Source organism: Perognathus longimembris, chromosome 15, assembly GCF_023159225.1.
Source record: "Perognathus longimembris pacificus isolate PPM17 chromosome 15, ASM2315922v1, whole genome shotgun sequence".
Classification (NCBI taxonomy): Eukaryota; Metazoa; Chordata; class Mammalia; order Rodentia; family Heteromyidae; genus Perognathus; species Perognathus longimembris.
The window spans coordinates 56,336,819-56,353,763 of NC_063175.1; the positions used below are offsets into that span (position 1 = coordinate 56,336,819).

At 62.8% G+C, this 16,945-nt stretch overlaps 2 protein-coding genes across 2 annotated transcripts in view; one reads left to right on the top strand and one right to left on the bottom strand.

Annotated features, from left to right (window-relative positions):
* Window positions 1–3,960, top strand: part of C15H18orf63 (chromosome 15 C18orf63 homolog) — a 49,334-nt gene extending 45,374 nt beyond the window's left edge. Inside the window, exons 12-15 of the mRNA XM_048363288.1 lie at window positions 2,664–2,799; window positions 2,919–3,082; window positions 3,246–3,354; window positions 3,827–3,960. Of these exons, the coding sequence (XP_048219245.1) occupies window positions 2,664–2,799; window positions 2,919–3,082; window positions 3,246–3,354; window positions 3,827–3,960 (543 nt within the window). The remainder of the gene's footprint in view (window positions 1–2,663; window positions 2,800–2,918; window positions 3,083–3,245; window positions 3,355–3,826) is intronic.
* A 9,250-nt stretch (window positions 3,961–13,210) lies between these two features.
* The window catches only part of Dipk1c (divergent protein kinase domain 1C), a 22,513-nt gene continuing 18,778 nt past the window's right edge, over window positions 13,211–16,945 (bottom strand). Inside the window, 2 exon segments of the mRNA XM_048363289.1 lie at window positions 13,211–13,429; window positions 15,773–15,937. Coding sequence (XP_048219246.1) covers window positions 13,211–13,429; window positions 15,773–15,937 — 384 coding nt within the window.

The following is a 16,945-nucleotide window of genomic DNA, read 5'->3' on the forward strand; positions in this document are numbered from 1 at the left end:
CCTAGTGTCTCTCGCCATCTCTTTCTTCTGTGATCTTGCCAGCACTTTTCCTGTGATTGCTACAGAGGAATGGCCGAGCATCCCGCCGGGGCTCCAGGGTTGTCTTTGGTGCGCTGCCATCCGCGGCTTTCTAGATAAGCAGCTTCAGCAAGAGCCGGGGGCGGATGGTCCCAGAGGGGGTTCACACCACAGCAAGACGTTCCCAGAATGTCTCAGCCCTGGGCCTCTCAGGGGCAGATCCGATCCCGAGTAACGCGGGCAGATGGAGCACCAGGAGGAGGGTCCCCCAGCGGCCCTCTGCTCAGAGCCACCGCCAGGGAGGTTGGGGTGGGGTCTCCCCACTGCCTTGCTTCTCCTCCGTGGCTGCAGGACTTTGGGCTGAAGCAATTCTCACGCCTTCGCAACAAGTTCAGAAAACAACACAACAGCCACGCAGCACAGTCTACAGTGGTCGTTTCAAGTGGGAAACCAAACCCAAGAATGATCAAAGCATTTTTTTTCTGAATCACAGAGTGCTGCGCTCGGGAATCCTGTCACACTCAACAAGCGTGGGTCTCGGTGCCAGCTGCGTGCCAGGCGTTACACCGGGCATGGGGAACACAGAATCTCCGACCCTCCCCCACCTCTGCTCCGAGAGCAAGAGCCAGCGCTCAGCCCGGGAGCACCAACCGTGTGCCGAGCTCTAACCACATGGGGCCACAGACAGGGACACGGGGCAGGCTTGGGGACAAGGCGACACAAGCCCGCCAGTGCCCGTCCTGCGCTCCCCGGGAGGTGTGGCAGCATCAGACAGCACCTTACAAACCAGTGGGGCTCAGGGAGTCCGCACGCCTCCGGGAGCGACAGCCCCGGCCTGCCGGGCTTCGCTCTACTCCTCCCCATCCACGTGGGCAGGGGTCCTGGGCTTATCTGTCTCTTCCGTGTGGGATCCATACTCGCTCTCTCACGTCCCCCCGGCCGGTAGGGATTAGACGCGGAAGCGGGGCCCCGGGTGAGCCTCGGTTCACGTGTGGTTGCGAGACCCCATGCTCGCCAGCCCAAGGAAGACACGAGCGCGCGGTGGTCTCGGAGACAGCCTCTAGGACGTCTGTTTATTCAAATGAGGAGGCACAGATATACCCCCAAGGGCGGGCATAGGAGAGGGACTACAGGTTGGCCACGAGGGCTGTCCATCAAGTGATGTCAGGGGACTTCCTTTGTGGGCGGAGGCACAGCTCCCCCGCCCCCCGACTGGGTTCTGGGGTCCCCGGCCATCAGACACGTGCTTGCCCCAGGGGCTGGGGGTTTCTCTTCCTGTTAAAGGTGGAAGGGGAGGGGACAGGCTAAAGCCAGCTGTGGCCTCTTAAAGGCACAGCTGTCCCCAGCACCAGCCCAGCCTCCAAGGCCTGCGCTCCCTGGACCTTTCTGTGACCGTGGTGCCAAGGCCCAGACTCCGCCAGAAGCAAGTGTTCAGAGTGAGGACCATCCCAGGCCGTGGCCACAGAAGAAGGCAGGCAGGCTGCTTCCTACGGTGGGGTGGGTTTGCCCGTCATCCCCAACCCGCTCCCCTCCCCAGACCCCTCCCCAGGGGGGGGGAACTAGGAGGTCCCCGTGTCACACAGCTCGGTGCCTTTGGAAAGCTCACGGGCCGGGGAATCTGCTCCCACACTCAGAGAAGGGGCGCAGGAAGGCGTTTCCAGGTGCGTCCAGGAAGCCGCGGCTCAGAGGGAGTCGTCATCTAAATGACTTTATTTGGGGACAAAGACAATAACGTCATTATTCGCTCTGGCTTTGTGGGAAAGAATACCTCCGTTGAAAACGTGGCGATTATTTAACTCTGGGAACTTTCTAGTCCTAATCTGGCTGTACGTGTGCAGAGCGTTGCCTTCCTTCCCCCCCTTCCTTCGGGACGCGCTCCAGGCTCCAGGCCATCTGTCACCCGCGCCGTCACGCTTGGCAGCTGCGACGTTGGGACGCGCCCTCGGGTTCTCGTTGTGAGCTCCTGCTTCGGGAGCAGAAGTTCCTCAGGACGCTGTAGCTTTAGGATAAAAGGGCAGCATAAGCAGCGAGACCTGACTGTTTCCTCTGGCGACCATGATAGCCAGGCGGAAACACGGTCCTCCGCGCAGGGCACAGCCCGGCCGCTGGTAGCTGACACCGATCTCAGGGTCTGTGGCGGGCCCGAGCCACCGCCAGACCTCAGCTCTGCTGTCCTCTCTTCCTCTCTGTCTCTCTGTGTCTCTGTCTGTCTCTGTTGGTCTGTCTGTCTGTCTCTCTCTCCACTCCTTCTGATATCAACAGAATCCTGTGCAGACCACATGCTGTCTTTCGCCATATTCAGGGGTGCACGGACATGCCCAGTGGCCCGCTTTGCTCCCTCGGGCTGAGGCGATAGGCCGCCTGAGCCCCCCGTGCCTGGGACCCCCGGGGAGGGGAGCAAGGATTCGAGCGAGGATTCCAAAATGAGCCCCCAAAGGCAAATCACCAGTGCCCCCATCGCCGGAGAGGGGGTGGCCAGAGAGGCAGAGCCTCCCAAGGTTGAGGGGGGCCACAGACCTAGGAAGAGCTGCAGCTCCCCGAAGCCGGAGAGGCCCCCACAAGTCAATCCTGCCTAGGCTCTGGCCCGGAGCCGGACTTTGGACCTTGGCCTCTGAATAAATGTGCTTCGCGATCTGTTACCGCAGCCAGTGGGGGCCCGGTGTGGGGGCCCAGTGTGGGGGCCCCGTGTGGGGGCCCCGTGTGGGGGCCCCGTGTGGCAGCCTCCCTGTGGGACCCCGCTGAGCCCATCAGTGCCCTCGCCATGGTCCGATGCCGCCGCAGGTCTTTCTCCAAGCCTCCATCTCCATCTTCGCTCATTCATGTTTGTAGGGTCCACCACCCCCCTTCTCCATTTAGCCCCAATGAACCTTTCTTTCCTGATTTCCATTTGTTTCTTGCAGGATATGCGAAGGCTCCATGTCAATTCCAGTTCCCAAAGCTGGTAGCCATGGAGGAACATGCCTTCTTCCCATCAACGCTCGCTCCCCACCCGACGGCGAGCGATGATGAATTACACAGCCGGGGACGCGACGACAGGAGGAAACAAAAGACAACAAGAAATAAGGTAACAACCAGGAGCCGAGGGGACCGCAGCCCGCGCCTGTACACCAGCTGACGACTCCATGACAGGCCTTCGTGGAGGGAACCCGGGTGCAGAGGGAAGCGGGAAGCAGAGCCCACCATGCCCCACCCAGGGATCCCCCACCCCACGCCCTCCCCGACTGCAGGTCCACGGTGACGCTGCCCGCCTCGGCCCCCGTGCTGTTCAGAGCCCCCTCCTCATCACCGAGGGGGCCTCGGAGGGCCATGCTCTAACTGAAACCAGTGGATCGTCCAGTGGGGACCCCCCGGCCCCCCACTGCCTCCTTTCTCCCAGGAACCCCTGATTGGACTCAGAGCCGCAGGGCCTGCAGGCTGGCGCTAGCCTATCAGTCACCCACCCCCCTACCCGGGGCACAGCCAGGTATTGGACAGGACTGGAGCAGGACAGGGGATTTTTGGGGGAAGAGGAAGGCTTCCCCAGCCCCACCCAGAGCTGCTCCACGGGCGTCCGGGAAGCCACTGGGCCAGTCCCTCCGCAGCTCCCCTGAACCCCATCAGACGTGGCCTTCCTGCTTCCCTCACCGCACAAACACCGCTCAGAAGACCTGAACAACCACTTTCCAAAGCCTCGAAGCCCGGGCTGGCCGCGCAGCTGGGCAGAGGGAGGTGGGGGGGGGGGCTGGTCCACGGGGGCGAGGTGGACTTGGTTCCCTCGTGTCCCCCCAGCTGCTCTCTGGGTCTCCCACCCTTGCGGTGTGGCCTGCAGGAACAGTGAGCGCTCTGCCTGCCCCGGGCCGGCTGCACCGCGGCCTCGGGGAAGAGGCTGCGCCGCTGGGCCGCACTTCCCGCACCTGCGCGGGTCTAGGCCGGCCGCGCCTCTCCATCGGCACCCCCCTTTGAACGTCCTGCCTCAAGCACAGCACCGCGCCACTTGATCATTTCTTTTCAAAATAAAAATAACTGGAGGTCTTCTTAAGAAAATCCCACCGTGGGATAGGTAGAGGAGTCGATGGAGATGGTAGAAATAGATACATCATATAGGATTGATAGACACACACACAGACACACGGGGAGGTGGATGGAGACAGATGGACGATGGGTAGGCGGAGGGGTCAGTTTACAGAGGGCAGTTACTCCGTCCAGAGCTCACGCAGCCCAGCCGTTCTCTCCAGGCTGCGCTCGCGGCCTTCCAGCTTGGGGCCTCCCGTTTTCCTCCTGAAGCTGGGAGGCGCCGGCTGCCCTGACAGCACCTCAGACCCGTGTGCTCCCGGGAAAGCGCGCGTCGGAACGGACTGTGCGCCCCACGAAGCCCTGGGAGCGGCCGTCTCCTCGGGTCCTGGCCAGAGGGTTTGAGAACGAACCCCCTCTCGACCTTGAACAGCCATGTCCTCCCTCCCCCACGCCGCCCTGACCGGTCCAAGTCCGCCTCCGGCCCTCCCTCGGCTTGGGGTCCCTGGGACGCTGGGAGCGCAGCGAGGCGGGAGGGATCCAAGAACAGAAGGTGGGGCCGGGACGCAGCTGTGCGGAACACGTTTCCAGCCGGCCCCCTCGCCAGCCCCTCCGACGTGCGCCCCCACCTCCCCTGCGCCCCGAGGGCTGTGTCCCAGCTTGGCTTCTGGGGTGGGGATGGAGATCTGTTTCCTCACGTATCCTCAAGCAGGGACGCTTCAAGCAGGGAAGCCAGCTCCAGTGTCAACGCAGAGGTACTTGGGGGAGGACGGCCTAGTGTCTTCCCTGAGTCTTCCGTGTGTCTCTTAAAAGCCTGAGGAACAGGTTTTGGGCGTTAACCTAGGTTCTTTGGGCATTAACCTAGGTCCTTGATTAATTGATTGTACCGGCAACTGCAAGCGGCAAGCCTGTTCCGTCTTCGAGGAGAAAGGGAGTGTTAAAGGCAGGTCATCTGTTTCTGCTTAGCTTTATGATAAAGCCCGACTCGCCATGGTTACCGGACGCGTCCTTCCTCCAAAAAGGGAAAATAAAGGATTTCGGCGACGTTGGAAACCTGCTAAGCCTAAGTGAAAAGCCCTGCCAGGAGTCAGATTCCATCCAGAGGGCCATTCGCACCGCACCTGGACCGGCGTCCGGAGGGAGAGCGGGTTCCCCCGACTCCCAGGGCCATCCGTGCTCGGGCGTGGAGCAAAAAGAGCACTGATTTTTATGTTATAGACAGGCCATTTTGTTACAAGTCCTTATGAAGGATAAGAGCTCAAAACCAGCTGGCATCCAGAAGCCCTGCATCCTCCCCAGCCTCACTGGGCCCGGCCACCCCTGAAGATCTTTCCAGAACCCGGGTCTGCCTTCCTGGCCTTGTCCCCCCCCCCCCCGCCCCCAAGCCAGCCTCCACCACCCCCCCACCTCCCCATCTTGGCCTCCCACCACGGTTCAGCTGGAGACCCGCTGCCTCGGTTTCCCCCGCGTCCCCCAGAGCTGCGGGCGATCTCTCTCCCCCGGGGAACGGGGTCTCCAATGTCCCCCAGGGCCCAGAGCCCACGCGTGCAGCGGGGCGTCGTGAGGCTCTTGGGGGCCCGGGCTCCGCCTTCCTCGAGAGGCCGCGGCCATCTCCAGGCTGCGCAGCGCTCGGTGGAGACGGCGCCTGGGCGAGGCGCTCCGCCGCCCGGGATGTCTGAGCCACGGCTCCTCCGGGGACCGAGTGCGGGGGCTCGGCGGCAGGGGGGGGGCCCGCCTGGGACCCCGTTCCCACGGGCTGTGGTCTAGACGGAGCCTCCGTGCCGAGGGCCCGCGGAGCACGGACGGCGTCTCCCCGCAGCGTGACCGCCCTGTGCCTTACCCGCTGTCGGAAAGCACAGTGGTGTCCAGAGCGGGGTCCCCCCCCCCCCCGTGGACCCGGACCCCTGCTGACAGCTGCACCCCGCCTGGCCCAGGCTGAGCACCCCCAGCGGGTCCCGGGGCCTCTCCCAGCGCCACGGAAGCCAGGGCGCTCGGCCGCCTCCCCCTTCCCCCAGGACAGGCTGCCCCCCTCCCACTCCCCCCAGGACAGGCTGCCCCCCTCCCACTCCCCCCAGGACAGGCTGCCCCCCTCCCACTCCCCCCAGGACAGGCTGGCCCCCTCCCCCTCCTCCCAGGCTGGCCCCCTCCCCCTCCTCCCAGGCTGGCCCCCTCCCCCTCCCCCCAGGATAGGCTGTCCCCCTCCCCCTCCCCCCAGGACAGGCTGCCCCCCTCCCCCTCCCCCCAGGACAGGCTGTCCCCCTCCCCCTCCCCCCAGGACAGGCTGCCCCCCTCCCCCTCCCCCCAGGACAGGCTGCCCCCCTCCCCCCATGATAGGCTGCCCCCTCCCCCTCCCCCCAGGATAGGCTGCCCCCCTCCCCCTCCTCAGGACAGGCTGCCCTCTCCCCCTCCCCCCAGGACAGGCTGCCCCCCTCCCGCCTCCCGCCAGGACAGGCTGCCCCCCCTCCCCCCCAGGACAAGGCCACCGCCAGCTCTCGCCAGTCTGGTGCCCAGCCCGCTGCAGGGAAGCCTACAGACGTGAGGTGCTGCTGCACCCCCAGCCCCCCCCCCCCGGCCGCCGCGGTGGATGAAGGGAGGGAGGAGGTCACCATGGCAGCCGCTGAGCGAGAACTGAACCTCGTGGCGCGATTGGGGGAGCCCCGAGCCCCGGCTGCCCTGGGTCGGGACTGAAGGTGCTCGCTGGGAATCCCTGTAGTTTCCCCGCAGTCGGCCGGGGGCGCTCAGGGTCGGCAGGGACGGCTCCTCGGTGGCTGTCGGCCAGGCTGTCGTCGGCACCTCTCAGCACCTTCCAGCACCTTCCAGCACCTTCCACCCTTCTGTTTTCCTAAGATCCCAGGAGTCCAGCCTATGAGAGCTGCCGGAGGGGGGGCAGGACCAGCCCCCTCATTTGCAGATGGGAGACTTAGGGGAGAGCACCTTGCCTTACGGGGTCCCCTCCGTGGGAGGGAGTGCCCACTGCCGATGACAGATGTTAAATGACTCCCCACTGTTGGCCGCTCCCGGGGTCACGAGAAGGCCGGGCGACGCCACTCCTCCCCGGGGCACTGGGTGCCCTCGCTCTCTCTCTCGAGAGAACGGCTTCCGCGAGGGGTCCACCCGAGGCCTTGGGCGAGGGGGAGCTTGGGGGTCGGCTGTATAGCTGTAATTTTTAAACGGTTATTATAGAGGTGATGGACGGGGGGGGGGGGGGAAGCAGAAGGAAACACGGGCTGTCGGGACCCTTCTCCTCAAGCACACCCGCCCCGTCCCCTTCCGGCCTCTCCTGCCAGCCGTGACCGCAGCCCTTGGCCTCTTGTGCAGCACCGGGAGGACACAGAGCTCCCCAAGGAAGCGCTCAGCGAACCCCGGGCCTCCTCTTCACGCTCCAGCTCTGGTCCAGCTGTGGACCAGAAGCCACGGCTGGTTCTCCTGGGGGGGGGGGGGGTATCTCCAGGGCAATCGGGGGCCCGTGGACCCATCCACGGCTCCCAGCAGCCCCCGATGCCCGGCCGGGAAGTCAGAATATTGGTGAAAAGCGCCGATTCCAGAAATCTTGTACCATCCCGAGGACGGCGTGGCCCCTTCGGGGACGACTTGCTCCGGTTCCAACTCCCCATCTTCAGAGACGCCTCCCACACTGGGGGGGAGGAGAGGGGGCAGGTGATTAAGGGCAGGGGCAGGGCTGGAGGTGCCCCGAGGGGCTGGGGTAAGCAAGGCTTTCGGGGAGGCGTCGCCCCGGAGCCCTGCGGCCTTTCCTGTGCCCCAGAGCTGAGCTGAGCGCCTGGAAACAGGCCTCGGTTGTACTTTCCATGTTGTTCTTTTCATGGCGGCGCTGGGGTTTGAACCAGGCACGCACTCTATCACACGAGTCCATGCCTAGTCTGGGTGTTGCTTGAGTGGTGTTCTAGTTTCAATTGTTACTGTGAAGATGATACGCAGTGGGACTGCTGATTCCTAACGAAGGTCATGAGAACACCTCGCTTTAGGCCATGTCGCCCCTTCCTGCACTGGCTCTCCGGTGTACCCTCCCGCCCCTCCCCCGCAGGGGTGCAGCCCCGGGGCGGGGCTGGAGGCAGTGGCCCCGGGGGCGTGGCTGGAGGAAGGGGCCCCCGGGGGGCGTGGGCTGCGAGGAAGTGGGCCTGGGGGGGCGTGGCTGGAGGCAGTGGGCCCGGGGGCGTGGCTGGAGGAAGGGGCCCCGGGGGCGTGGCTGGAGGAAGTGGGCCTGGGGGGGCGTGGCTGGAGGAAGTGGGCCCCGGGGGCGTGGCTGGAGGAAGGGGGACCCGGGGGCGTGGCTGGAGGAAGGGGCCCTGGGGGCGTGGCTGGAGGAAGGGGACCCGGGGGCTGTGGCTGGAGGAAGTGGGCCCCGGGGGGCGTGGCTGGAGGAAGGGGCCCCGGGGGCGTGGCTGGAGGAAGTGGGCCCCGGGGGCGTGGCTGGAGGAAGTGGGCCTGGGGGGGGCGTGGCTGGAGGAAGTGGGCCTGGGGGGGCGTGGCTGGAGGAAGTGGACCCCGGGGGGCGTGGCTGGAGGAAGTGGGCCTGGGGGGGCGTGGCTGGAGGAAGTGGGCCCAGGGGCGTGGCTCGAGGAAGTGGGCCTGGGGGGCGTGGCTGGAGGAAGGGCCCCGGGGGCGTGGCTGGAGGAAGTGGGCCTGGGGGGGCGTTGCTGGAGGCAGTGGGCCCGGGGGTGTGGCTGGAGGAAGTGGGCCTGGGGGGCGGGGCTGGAGGAAGTGGCCCCGGGGGCGTGGCTGGAGGAAGTGGGCCCCAGGGGCGTGGCTGGAGGAAGTGGGCCTGGGGGGGCGTGGCTGGAGGAAGTGGGCCTGGGGGGCGGGGCTGGAGGAAGTGGCCCCGGGGGCGTGGCTGGAGGAAGTGGGCCTGGGGGGGCGTGGCTGGAGGAAGTGGGCCTGGGGGGGCGTGGCTGGAGGAAGTGGGCCCCGGGGGGCGTGACTGGAGGAAGTGGGCCTGGGGGGGCGTGGCTGGAGGCAGTGGGCCCGGGGGCGTGGCTGGAGGAAGGGGACCCGGGGGCGTGGCTGGAGGAAGTGGGCCCCGGGGGGCGTGGCTGGAGGAAGTGGGCCCTGGGGGGCGTGGCTGGAGGAAGTGGGCCCAGGGGCGTGGCTCGAGGAAGTGGGCCTGGGGGGCGTGGCTGGAGGAAGGGCCCCGGGGGCGTGGCTGGAGGAAGTGGGCCTGGGGGGGCGTGGCTGGAGGCAGTGGGGCCCGGGGGCGTGGCTGGAGGAAGGGGCCCCGGGGGCGTGGCTGGAGGAAGTGGGCCTGGGGGGGCGTGGCTGGAGGAAGTGGGCCCCGGGGGGCGTGACTGGAGGAAGTGGGCCTGGGGGGGCGTGGCTGGAGGCAGTGGGCCCGGGGGCGTGGCTGGAGGAAGGGGACCCGGGGGCGTGGCTGGAGGAAGTGGGCCCCGGGGGCGTGGCTGGAGGAAGTGGGCCCGGGGGCGGGGCTGGAGGAAGTGGGCCCCGGGGGCGTGGCTGGAGGAAGTGGGCCCGGGGGCGGGGCTGGAGGAAGTGGGCCTGGGGGGCGTGGCTGGAGGAAGTGGGCCCCGGGGGCGTGGCTGGAGGAAGTGGGCCCCGGGGCGTGGCTGGAGGAAGTGGGCCTGGGGGGCGTGGCTGGAGGAAGTGGGCCCCGGGGGCGTGGCTGGAGGAAGTGGGCCCCGGGGCGTGGCTGGAGGAAGTGGGCCTGGGGGGCGTGGCTGGAGGAAGGGGCCCCGGGGGGCGTGGCTGGAGGAAGTGGGCCCCGGGGGGCGTGGCTGGAGGAAGTGGGCCCCGGGGGGGCGTGGCTGGAGGAAGGGGCCCCGGGGCGTGGCTGGAGGAAGGGGCCCCCGGGGCGTGCGTGGCCTCGAAGGGCGCAGCCGGACGCCCTCGCTTTGCTCGCTGGCTGCCAGGAGGTGCGCGGCTTCCCCGCCACTCGCGCCCGCCGCCAGGTGTCACCTCCTCCGCCACTCGCTGAAGGCCTTAGGGCAGCCAAAGCAAGCCAGCCGTGTCAGCCACGCACCTTGAGCCAGTGGGGAGTGGATGGGATGGGGCGATGGCGGCAGGGCCGAGTGACAGGGGCCGGGGCGGCCGCTCCTCTGGGACGGTTCAGGCGTCCACGAGCTCCCCTGGCCTGAACCCCTGCGGCCCCCCGTGCAGGGGAACCTCGATCACAAGCCCGCGGGGTGTGCCCCCGGCCTGCCTGCGCGAGGCAACGCGGCTAGCAACTCCAACTGCTTTCATCGGAAGATGATCTGGACTACAACCTCCCGAGGCAAGTGGGGAGAGCCAGCGTCCGATGATTAGATGAGAATGACAACTCGTGGGCTGGGAACGTGGCTGGGTGGTGGAGCGCTTGCCCGGCATGCACGAAGGCCTGCGTCCGATTCCCCAGCACCACCAGACAGAAAAAGGCAGAAGCGGCGCTGTGGCTCAAGTGGCAGAGTGCTAGCCTTGAGCAAAAGAAGCCAGGGACGGTGCTCAGGCCCTGAGTCCAAGCCTCAGGACTGGCAAAAAAAATTTTGTTTTTAATTTGAATAAAACTTACCTCGTTGAGCCTCCTTTACAATCTTTTCCAGTTCAGATAGATGATAGATTATATACAGATGATAGACACATAGGTATATAGGTAGACATAAATAGGTGATAGCTAGACATAGGTAGACATAAATATAGATAGATATAAATAGAAGATAGATGATATATACATAGATACAGGTAGACATCGCTAATGGATATAGGTATATACATATTAAATGTAGGAGTTCAGTAGTAGGCTGCTTACCTAGTATGTGAAAGCCTCTAGATTATATCCCTAGGACAGTTACATTAATAAACAAACAAAATCTGATATGCACAGTGTTTATTGTGGTGTATATAAAAGCATTCTTCTGCAAGAGTTTACATTTAAAGCAAGAGTTTAAAAGTTAAAACAAGTTGGGCCCGGTGGCTCCCACTTGTAATTCTAGCTACGGAGGAAGCAAAGATCTGAGGATGGAGGTTCGAAGCCAGCCCAGGCAGGAAAGTCCGTGAGCTCTTATCTCCAATTAAAGCCAGAAGTGGAGCTGTGGCTCAAGTGGCAAAGCACTAACCTTGGGGGAAAATGCTAAGAGACCGTGCCCAGGCCCTGAGTTCAAGCCCCGGATTGATACACAAAAATAATAAAAAACAAAATGAACTTCACAGGAAGCTTAAGAGCTATTGCCCTAAAGAAAATTCCTCAGGTGCAAGAATGGAAAAGAAAGTGCCCGCGTGTATGTGTGTGTGTGTAATTGGGCATCTAAAAAGAAAAAAGTTAGAGAGAAAAGCACCCTTGTGCTGGGTAAATTATATGCTGCAGAATCTCTATGGTGAGCAAAACACTTTAGCTTCCATTTCTGTTGAAATGCAAACAATGTTTTCTCTTGGTTTTTCTGGCTTGGCCCTGAGCTCAGAGCTGCCAGTGAGGGGCTGAGATGCAGAGTCAGCCCCCCAACCCCCCAGCCACCCCTCTGCCCTCCTCGGGACAAGTCCAGGCCGAAGGAGGTGGCTGGAAGCCCCAGCCTCCCCCCTCCCTCGCCCTCTGCTGCACTGGCCTTCGGGGAGCCTCCCACTTGTAACCACCCGCCCAGCAGAGAAGCAGACACACCAGCACCCCCCGGGGGCAAAGGCCCACGAGGAGCTCGACACTCGGCCGGAGTGGCTGCCAGGAACTCCTGCCAAAGCATGCGAGGGCGAAACATGACGAGAATCGGCGGCGTGGCCTGTGGCAGGTGGGAGGCTGACGGGGTGAGGAAGGCAAGGGGAGGGGAGCCCTCCCCACTCCTGCCTTCAGCAGAGCCCTCGCTCCTGCCAGGTCCTTGCAGCTCACAGCTGGGGAGACGTATCCAGCCCTGAAGGCAGTTCCTCTCGGGATTACAAGGGGAGCGTTACGGGGCGTGGGGTGGGGGGAGTGGGGGGGACAATCTGGAATTTGGGACTTGGTGCGTGCTTTTCAACTTCCGATTTGCGTTCTCCCGTGTGCAGACCACCCACTTGCCTTCCTAATGCCTTCGGTGCCACGCCTCTCTCACAGGATTTGAGGGGAGGATTCCGCGCGTGCCCGCAGGTCCCGGGCTTGGGGAGCCGAGGGTGGCTCCACGGAAGGGCCCACGGGTGGCTTGGGGTTCTCCTCGTTGGGGCAGTTGAAGCGTGGCCTGCTTCCCGCGGGCCTGTCCACCGCCAAGAGCTGTGTTCAGGAATCCAGACAAGAATAAGGTAGCAGGCGTGGCTCGGGGTCACGGCTCAGCGTCCACTCGGGTGGCAGAAGGCGGCTGACCCGCCGCCCGGCCCCAGGGCAGCCAGCCCAGCCCTCGCGCTCCGCGTCCTCTCCCTCGGGTGGCGGGGTCACACTGCGCGCTCCGCAGGCCCAGGGCCCCCACTCAGGAGGGAGATGGAGCGCATCAGTGGCAACGTGCACCCCAACACACAGTCCACACAACACAAGAACACTGGACGCCGCCACCCGCCTCCCCGACGCAGAGCACACTCCCTGAGGATGCGCGTGTGTCACGCGCAATTCCAAGAGAAAGCCAGCCAGACGAGCGTCCGCACAGAGCACGCCGGAGAACCGGCCCCCCCCACGCACGCTCACACTCGCCTCCCCGCGGGCACAGGCACTCGTGGGCTCACGCGTGTGCATCCGCATGCAGACTCACATAGACACGCTCACCGTGATGTGCGTGCGCAGCCACAAGCACGCTCACCTACGCACTTGAGCAGCCGGGAGGGAGCCCGCGTGCACACCCACACCTGAGGATACTGTGCGCACATTCCCACGCACACGCTCACGCACGCTAGCCTGCGTACAGACACACCGGCGCGCGTGTAGGAACGCGCGACGCTCCCACCGTGGGGTGCACCTGGGAGTGTGGACTCGCGCGCACCCACTCGTGGGTGAACGCATCCACTCGTGCGCGCGCGTGAAGCCGCAGGCCCGCGTGCTCGGATGGATAGCGCGCGGTGCTTTCCCGCGGAGAGCACTGCGTGCGGGTGGCGGGGGGGTGTTTCCCCCCAAGTACCACTACGAGCCTCCTCCTGGCTTTATTTCTGAGGTGCGGGGGTTGACGGGGCTGGGGGAGGGGCTGGGGGAGGGGACACGGGGGCGGGGGCGTGGGGTGGGGCAGAACTTCACCGGCACCCGGCTGATGTCATCTCCGGCACACGCAGCAGGAAGTACCTGCAGGTCACTTCCCCGTGTGCAAAGCTTAGGGCTGAGCTACTTCTCGGCTTCCCGCAGCTCCCTCAGGACGGCCTGGAGAAGCCACCGAAGCTTCCAGAACACGGCGGGGGCCGCTCCCCGGGAGGGCCCGGGGGGGCTGCCTGGGTCCGCGCACTCCTGCACCGCCTGCCGGAGCTGCAGCTGCAGCTGGGCCGAGATGACGGGACTCCGCAGCGTGGAGGGGAACCACCCGCGAAAGATCTTGTCACAGATGACCTAAGGGAGAGGGGAGGGGCTCAGTCCCGGCCCACGGGTGGGTGGCTCTTCGGGGAGGGCCTCCCGTCCCCGTCCCCACCCACCCGGCACCAATGACCAACAGACGGGGGGGGGGGGGACCATCATTTCCTGTTCACTCTTCTCATCTGCAGTCGGGTGCGAAGCTCCCTGGGACTCACGCCAGTGAACAGTCACGCTTACGGCAGTTATAAAGGCTATCGAGTGGACAGCCCTTTCTGTATTGGATTGTAGATGCTCTTTACATCTTGAGGCTGGCCATGTGCGCTTCCTTAGAAAGTGGGTTCTGCGTGCAGGGTTTTGCTGAGGGTTTGGGGGGCCCCCACAGGGAAGCGGGTGTCATCTTGGCAAAGAAGTTCTGGTGGTGAGGTTCAGTCCCCCACCCCCCAAGAACTGCCGTGAACCCTGACCCGTGAGCCCGTCCCCCACGCTGCCAAGGGAACGGCCAAGATTTTGCGTGGGCTCCCAGTTTTCTGACTTTGTTTTGGCCGACACAGATGTGTTTTCTTGTAGATGGTGAACCTGGTCAGCTGCTCTTCCTTTAGCTTCTCAGCGAGGTTCCACAGCCTCCTCTATACAGGGACGATGTTTACTATTCTCCCTTGCTTTCTGTTTTCTTATACCTTTAGGATTTCGCTTTCTGCATGTCTTTGAGCCGTCTGGAATTGGGTTTGGGGTAAGGAGTGACCTGGGGAACTAAGCTGACCACGTCACTACCACCACTACCACCACCACGCTAGAATCCGCTTCTCCAGGGGCCACAGCTCCCTTCTCATTAGGTCTGTTTCTGAATCTGTTTGTATTCTGTTCCATTGGTTTGGAATTCGGGGATAAAACTTAAGTTGGAAAAGTAGAACATTGGGCTGGGAATATGGCCTAGTGGCGAGAGTGCTTGCTTCGTATACATGAAGCCTGGGTTCAATTCCCCAGCACCACATATGTAGAAAATGGCCAGAAGTGGTGCTGTGGTCCAAGTAGCAGGGTGCTAGCCTTGAGCAAAAAGCCAGGGACAGTACTCAGGCCCTGAGTTCAAGGCCCAGGACTGGCAAAAAAAAAAAAAAAAGTAGAACATTTACAAGACGTAGGAAAGAGAAAGAAAATAAAAACTGCCTATGGTCCTACCATTTAGAAACGATCGCTCTTAACACTTTGGCGTCTATCTTTCAAATTAATATTCCATTCAACAAAACTGGTTTGGTCCTATAATACAATGGGGAGCCTGATTGCTTCGTATATCTCATATTGTTAAAGAAAGTGTAATTATACTTCTGGGACCTTATTGAAAAGCAGTAATCAGACAAAAAAAACACATAAAAAAATCTTCAGCGAGCCTAAACCTTTTAACACCCACGTGCCCTCCCGAGAGGCCCTCTCCAGTCCTACTAACAGTGCAGCCCTTCCTCAGCTGCTCCCAAGCTTCCATCATTAACTAACAGCACTTCAGCGACGCCTCCCCGTTTGCAAAAGCCACGTGTTATCATTGGATTTTAGTCTGCGCATCTCCAGTGGTAACATGAGATATTCTTTCCAAGTCCTTTGGCCATTTGTAGCTCATCACTGGTTTCTTGTGCCTGCTGTTTCCTGCCTACTTTCTTGAGGCATCTACCAGAGCCTTTTCTACTCAAGATGTCGCCTCAGTCTCTGGCGCCACCGCAGGGAGGAGTAGACCTGCTCCCACTGGGGCACGGGAGGGTAAGAACGGCCTCGTCCCCACGGCTCGCGGCAGGGATTTCACCCCAGATCTACCAAGTGGGGAGTCCCCGGAAGGAGGCTGGCTGGCACACCTCCTTGCAGTGAAGCACCTGAGATTCGGAGCTCAGCCCGCGCGTGTCCACAGACTGCCGCCCTCCCCTGGGGTCTCCCGGGCCTCGGCGCTGAAGCGCAGAGCCCCGTGGGACTGGCTGCTGACCCGGCGGGTGCTCCTCTCTCCCGGGCTCCCCGGCGCCCTGGGCTGTGTGCCCCCGCGCTCCCGTGCGCCCAGGCTCTCCGGGTGGCCATGGGCGGCCATTGTCTCAGTCGCGGCGACTGCATCCTCACCCCCCGTGTGTGAGAGATTCTGGAGGTGCCGATCCCCGATCAGAGCAACCCGCGCTCTAGGCCCCCGTGGCTGACGCCAAGCCCCAGGGAGGAAGAAATCCCTCAGCCGGGCAACTTGACCCCAGACCCAGGGGTGGCCAGCAAAGGCCCACGGGGAGCTCTCCCGGTGCCCCGGCCGTCTGGCGCACACCGAGCCCGAGGCCTACGGAACGGGTCCACCTTCCACCGCGCGGGCGGGCTGGCTGGCCGGGCGGGGGCCGCCGGGGACGGGCGCCCATGCCGACTCACCTGTAGGTTGCTGTTGACACGCTGGGCTCCGCACTTGTTCACTCGCAAGTCACACCTCGAGAAACAGTCGAAGAAGTTGCAGTCTTCGTCTCGGGTGCAGTTTTGCCCGAGGATCTCCCTCATCTTAGGTTCAAAGAAGGCCATGTCCACATCGATGGCCACCACCTGCAACCGAACCACGCCGGCCGTCACGTGACCCGCGGGCGATTCCCGCTCCTCCCCCAGGCCTGGGGGGCTCTGTCCGGGTTACAGGCAACCGCAGGACTGCACCAGCCGGGACCCAGAGCCCAGGCCCGCACCCGGGGGAGGGACCGGCCTTCCCCAGGCCTTCAAGCAACGTTCATAGTTTCAACTGCGACAGAAACCGGGTCGTTCAGCGCGCGTTGGAGCCTGAGATTTGGAACTACAACACAAGGATCATTTCTCATCTGTGGACATCTTCTCAGCTTTGAACCTGAATCCTGGCCGGGAGAAGTGCCTCGTGCCTGCCGTCTTAGAGGCAGGGATGGGAAGGACCCGGTTCAAGACCCGCCTGGGCAAAAAGGTTTTGTGAGACACCCCAGTCTTAACCAGTAAAAAGTTGGTGCAATGGCGCACATCTCTCCTTCTGGTTATGTAGGAAACAGGGAAGAGGCTCATGGGCCAAGGAGGCAAAACTCAAGACCTTATCTGAAAAATAATTCGAGCAAAATGGGTTGGGAGTATGGCTCAAGGAGTAGAATACCTGCCTAGCGAAGTGTGAAGCTCTGAGTACAAATCCGATTACCACCAAGAAAAAGAGAAGTAAAATGTTTTCACACCTATAATCCCTACATGGAAAAGGCTAAGGCAGAAGAGAGTTTGAGGCAGCTTGAATCACACAGCGATATCCCGTATTTAAAAAAAAAAATTCTCTGAAATGTCCTAAAGATACATTTTTCTTCTGTCGCTCTATCACTTTGGACTGGTCTCTGAGAACAAAAACAAACGGAGATCCTTCAAAGAACACTGGGACATGGTGGGGGGACGCAGAGCGTCGCAAGGGGAATTCCTGTAATGTGGGAAAAGGTGGCAGAGGGGTGGGAGGAAGAAACTGGAAGGCAGCACGCCAAGGGGCCACGTCTTCCAAAGAGAAATGTACGCATGACCTGACTCGTGGAACTGCAACCTTTCTGTACACCACCTCTACAATAC